At 45.7% G+C, this 5993-nt stretch overlaps 1 protein-coding gene across 1 annotated transcript; it reads left to right on the forward strand.

Moving 5' to 3' along the window:
- The first annotated feature begins 1159 nt into the window (after window positions 1–1159).
- On the forward strand, window positions 1160–5647 carry LOC100392817 (tubulin alpha-1A chain). Its single transcript, XM_002752432.6, has 4 exons — window positions 1160–1257; window positions 3329–3551; window positions 3677–3825; window positions 4457–5647. Exons 1-4 carry the CDS (start codon window positions 1255–1257, stop codon window positions 5435–5437), a joined length of 1356 nt encoding a protein of 451 aa, XP_002752478.2. The 5' UTR covers window positions 1160–1254; the 3' UTR covers window positions 5438–5647.
- Window positions 5648–5993: the final 346 nt, after the last annotated feature.

Consider the following 5993-nt stretch of genomic DNA (forward strand, 5'->3'; position numbering starts at 1 on the left):
CTGGCTAAAATTCCCACAGTTAGAATCCACCTGCAGGAGGATATTTACCAAATTGACATAAGAACTACATAAAAAGGAAATGCAGTTATTGAGCTGATGTTTCACCGTTGTCTGTGGATGGAGGCAACATAGCAAAATGGTCTGCTTTTTACATTATGTTATTCTCTTCTTTTAAATTTGGTTTCTTGGTAATTATTATTTTGTTTGCTACTTTTCAGACAAAAGTACAATGCATAAATATAACTGCACACATGTAGGACTAACTTGTGAACTCAATTATTTCTCCTTGTATTTTCCCAATTCTATATCAGGAAAGATGATGCATTCCAAGGACAATGTACCACACAAAATGTGTTACATAGACTTCTCATAAAGGAATACCTCTAATAAACTATTATAACTACTCTGCGTTCACTAGCTATTGTTTAGTGCCATATTAGAACTATGTGTTCGCTTCTTTATTTAGTATGGTTATTCTGCCCATCTTCCAGTTTTGTTTAGCTATTTGGGTGTGCGTGTGCCTGCAAAAGAAGGTCTGAAAATAAATTAGTTGAACCTGAGAAACCATTTTGAATGATTGTATTAATAAATATTTTTTTAAATTAAAAAAAATCACATTTACCCAAGCCATTTTCAGCAATCACGCCCATTTTCTCTCCCACTTTATTTTTAAAGCAATTAGAGACGCTGAACCCTAACAAAACAAAATGTAGTCAAGTCTAATATACTACGAGGAGGGGCTGGCAGTAATTTTCCTCTAAATATTGCATCTGAACACAAATTCTGTTATTAAGTGTAGGGTAAAAAAACCCTCATATAGATAATTTTAACCGCAGTTTGAGATTCAAGCAATATAAAGTCTTCCAACCCAGTCCCCTTTCTTCTCCTTCCGCCCCTCCCCAACCCCACCCCATAATGGATGCTCGGCAGACTGCTTCTGCACGGTCTCTTTGTCTAAAGGATGCAAACAGTCTATGGATGCTAGAGAAAAAAGGGTGGGGGAGAGATTACCTCATCCCACGTCGTTTGCACCAATCACCAGTCTCCTGTCATGACTTCTCTGGGCAGATTGGGGGTCTGGACCAACAGGAAAAGGCCCCAGCCCATCCCCATGGCGACCGAGTTGTATATAGGGAGCCGCATCCGCCCATGTGCCTCAGGTTCTCTTACATCGACCGCCTAAGAGTCGCGCTGTAAGAAGCAACAACTTCTCCTCGTCTCCGCCATCTGCTCGGCAGCCGCGAAGCAGCAACCATGGTGAGAATCGGCTTCCGCTCTTTGTGGCGGTTGGGTGGAGTCAGCGCCCCCAGGGTCTACTTGGAAAACTTTTAAGCACTTTTCTTTCGTAAGCTGTCTGGGCGAGGATCGTCGTGTGCTTTAGCTTTGTCTGCCCCAAGTCCTCAAGCCCCGCCGCCACCGCCGCAGTGGGGGTGCAGGATCCAGGCAAGGACTGCGCCCAGGGCTCAGCCAAGCGCTGGGGAGGGACAAAGGCGGCGCCTGGGCGCCTGTGTCGTCCGAGAGCCTTTCGGGGCTGAGGACAGCCCCAGCCTGTCTGCCGCGACCGAGGGGTCTGGGGCGTCCCGGCTGGGCCCCGTGGCTGTGCGCCCGGTTTCGTTGCCCCCGAGGGGCCTCTTCCGTCTCGCGTCGTTCTCTGAGGACCGCGAGAGGAGGAGGTGTCCAAAAAGAGCGGGGACCGTGGAGCTGGGGGATGCGGGAGCGGGGACGGGAACAAAGCGCAGCCTGGGGTTAGCGTGGGAAGACCCCTCGCGGTCGTTGGCGTTTTTTCCCGGGAAAATACAGTGAGTTTCTGCCGGAGCCCCCGGCAGCGGGTGTCAGGGAGGCGCAGGGGCGGAGTTGTTTGTTTCTGGCTTCTAGGGCGATGGAGCCACGGGGCGGGGTTCGCCCTCACTGAACCTCCTCTGTCAGTCGCAGACTTTAAGAAACGCCTTTCGTTATTGCGAAACTGTAGGCTCCAAAAGGGTTCTTCACTATTATATGTTAGATGACTTTTTTTTTTCTTGAGCAAAATCACAATTCACTTGGCAAGCTCTTCAACGTCTGCCCTGACCGACTGGAGACAGACAGAGAGAGCGAGAGAGAGCGTGTGTGTGTGTGTGTGTGTGTGTGTGTGTGTCTGGGTGTCTGGGTGTCTGGGCTGCATGTTCAGCGAGAGAGAAAGCCCACTTTGTGAGCTCCCGGGTTACCCTGATAGTCAGGATCTAGGAAACGCCCTTCCCCGCCGCCAGCCCCCACCACGTCAGTGAATAGACAATGGAAGTGGTAGCCCTAAAGACCACAGAGGAAGAAAACCTCTATTGGATGCAAAGAATATTAATATTATGTGGTAGGTGAAGAATCTCAAGATGAAAATACTATTTTGTTTTTTTAAATAAATATTTCATTATCCTTCCACTGGGCTTTTATTCTTTGGTAGCTTATGTGATGCTTCTTTCTAACTTAGGAACCTTTTTGTATTTTTTTTTTTTAAGATACAGATAATTTTTCAGCTTTTACAATGGAGAAGATCTGGAAAAACCTTTTTTAAAAAAGAAAAGTGATGAAATTGCTATAGACAAAGAAGGATTATATTCTGTATCCCGTTGTCCTTTGTTCTAGTGAATCTTCATTAATTCATTTCAATTCAGGCACATGGTCCTGGGCTGGGTCAGAGGAGGAAAACTGGCAAAACAGCACAATGAGATCATGTAGGCAGTTGCTGGAAATAGAGCTTGCTCTGTTAAATAATGTAGCAGACAGTACAGGCTAGCACCAGGCACTGCAAATACAGCAATGCAGCAATGCAGAAGGCAGACCTTGTCTAGCTTCTAAACCCTTGGTATTGATGGATTCTGCAGACAGACTGCGGAAGGGTGTGGCTTCTTGCCTCAGCGGCAGTACAGATGTCCCTGTTACAATATCAAGTCCTATTCAGAAGAAACTTTAATCTTTATTTAAAAGCAAACAAAGCAGTACAATTAATCCCAATTAAGTCATGATTGGATTTACTTTATTTTACAAAATTTGTGCTTCGAATGCGGAATACTTTTTAAATATGAAAAGTCTTCTACTATTCAAGCAAGGTAGTAAGAACAATGGGCTGGTACCATGTGCTGAACAGGGCCAAGGCGACATTGTTATTCAGACCACACCATATGCAGCATTTGTAGCAGATAATTTTCCTTAATCTTTGTAGCATGCTGGGGATATGACCTCAAATAATTTTGAAAAATACCTGTATGTTATTAGAAATATTTTTAGAAATGTACTCAAAGTTTGAAATGCTAATACAGCTTAATTATACAATTTTTTTCACTTTTCCTTCCTACAGCGTGAGTGCATCTCCATCCATGTTGGCCAGGCTGGTGTCCAGATTGGCAATGCCTGCTGGGAGCTCTACTGCCTGGAACATGGCATCCAGCCCGATGGCCAGATGCCAAGTGACAAGACCATTGGGGGAGGAGATGACTCCTTCAACACCTTCTTCAGTGAGACGGGTGCTGGCAAGCACGTGCCCCGGGCAGTGTTTGTAGACCTGGAACCCACGGTCATTGGTGAGTTGGCCTCGGTAACCCAAGTGAGATCCCAGGGTGCTGGGACAGGAGGTCTGTCCTGGGGGATCTGCTGGTCACTCGCTCACTTGCCCAGTCCCTCTGTCCTTCTCTCCCTCCTCCTCCAGATGAAGTTCGCACTGGCACCTACCGCCAGCTCTTCCACCCTGAACAGCTCATCACAGGCAAGGAAGATGCTGCCAATAACTATGCCCGAGGGCACTACACCATCGGCAAGGAGATCATTGACCTTGTGTTGGACCGAATTCGTAAACTGGTATGTTTCTTTTCAAGAATAAAGTAAATTAATCTGCCTTAAAAGGACATTTGAAATAATGCTGGTTTTTTTTTTTTTTTTGAGACAGAGTTTTGCTCTTGTTACCCAAGCTGGAGTGCAATGGTGTGATCTCGGCTCACCGCAATCTCCGCCTCCTGGGTTCAGGCAATTCTCCTGCCTCAGCCTCCTGAGTAGCTGGGATTATAGGCACGCGCCACCGTGCCCAGATAATTTTTTGTATTTTTAGTAGAGACGGGGTTTCACCATGTTGACCAGGATGGTCTTGATCTCTTGACCTCGTGATCTACTCGCCTCGGCCTCACAAAGTGCTGGGATTACAGGCTTGAGCCACCCCGCCCGGCCGTAATGCTGCTTTTTTTTTTTTAAACACAGAATTGAACTGTTATTTTAGTAAAGAGGGGAATGAGTTATTCCTTTGGGGTTTTAAAAATTCAGTTAAAATGAACTATTTTGTGTCATTTTGTAAATATTAATGAGAATTTTCTAAAAAGCATTTGTTAAAATAAGATTTAAGTCCTGGGAGATATGTGAAAAATGAAAATATATTTACTATGACTGTACTACGAAGAACAAAAACTTAATCTTTCTCTGTTCCTCTCTTTTGTAATAGGCTGACCAGTGCACCGGTCTCCAGGGCTTCTTGGTTTTCCACAGCTTTGGTGGGGGAACTGGTTCTGGGTTCACCTCCCTGCTCATGGAACGGCTCTCAGTTGATTATGGCAAGAAGTCCAAGCTGGAGTTCTCCATCTACCCGGCGCCCCAGGTTTCCACAGCTGTAGTTGAGCCCTACAACTCCATCCTCACCACCCACACCACCCTGGAGCACTCTGATTGTGCCTTCATGGTAGACAATGAGGCCATCTATGACATCTGTCGTAGAAACCTCGATATTGAGCGCCCAACCTACACTAACCTGAATAGATTAATAGGTCAAATTGTGTCCTCCATCACTGCTTCCCTGAGATTTGATGGAGCCCTGAATGTTGACCTGACAGAATTCCAGACCAACCTGGTGCCCTATCCTCGCATCCACTTCCCTCTGGCCACATATGCCCCTGTCATCTCTGCTGAGAAAGCCTACCATGAACAGCTTTCTGTAGCAGAGATCACCAATGCTTGCTTTGAGCCAGCCAACCAGATGGTGAAATGTGACCCTCGCCATGGTAAATACATGGCTTGCTGCCTGTTGTACCGTGGTGATGTGGTTCCCAAAGATGTCAATGCTGCCATCGCCACCATCAAGACCAAGCGTACCATCCAGTTTGTGGATTGGTGCCCCACTGGCTTCAAGGTTGGCATCAACTACCAGCCTCCCACTGTGGTGCCTGGTGGAGACCTGGCCAAGGTACAGAGAGCTGTGTGCATGCTGAGCAACACCACAGCCATTGCTGAGGCCTGGGCTCGCCTGGACCACAAGTTTGACCTGATGTATGCCAAGCGTGCCTTTGTTCACTGGTACGTGGGTGAGGGGATGGAGGAAGGAGAGTTTTCAGAGGCCCGTGAGGATATGGCTGCCCTTGAGAAGGATTATGAGGAGGTTGGTGTGGATTCTGTTGAAGGAGAAGGCGAGGAAGAAGGTGAGGAATACTAAAATTAAAATGTCACAAAGGTGCTGCTTTTACAGGGAAGCTTATTCTGTTTTAAACATGAAAAGTTGTGGTCTGATCAGTTAATTTGTATGTAGCAGTGTATGCTCTTATATACAATTACTGACCTATGCTCTAAAACATGAATGCTTTGTTACAGACCCAAGCTGTCCATTTCTGTGATGGGTTTCGAATAAAGTATTCCCTGTCTTAAATGAATTCAGTCCTGTGTTTTCTATCTGGGTGTCTGAAATTTGTCATGTATTCCGTGCATTGAGAATAAAGAATAAGTATTGCCTGTGGTTTATATATATCCTATGAAGTGATGTTTCTATTTTAAAGTATCTTAGTAATTTAAAACTTTTATTTATAAAATATAAAATACATATCTAAAGATTACCATTATAGAGCATCACATACCTTTTTTTTGTGTGTGTGAGATGGTGTCTTGCTTTGTTGCCCAGGCTGGAGTGCTGTGGCGCCATCTTGGCTTACTGCCACCTCGGCCTCCTGGGTTCAAGAGATTCTCCTGCTTCAGCCTCTGGAGTAGTTGGGATTACA

Source organism: Callithrix jacchus, chromosome 9, assembly GCF_049354715.1.
Source record: "Callithrix jacchus isolate 240 chromosome 9, calJac240_pri, whole genome shotgun sequence".
NCBI classification, from domain to species: domain Eukaryota; kingdom Metazoa; phylum Chordata; class Mammalia; order Primates; family Cebidae; genus Callithrix; species Callithrix jacchus.

Coding starts and splice junctions, on each gene's coding strand:
- LOC100392817 (XM_002752432.6), top strand. Junction 3,552..3,676: donor CCTGGAACCCACGGTCATTG/GTGAGTTGGCCT, acceptor CTCCTCCTCCAG/ATGAAGTTCGCACTGGCACC. Junction 3,826..4,456: donor TGGACCGAATTCGTAAACTG/GTATGTTTCTTT, acceptor CTTTTGTAATAG/GCTGACCAGTGCACCGGTCT.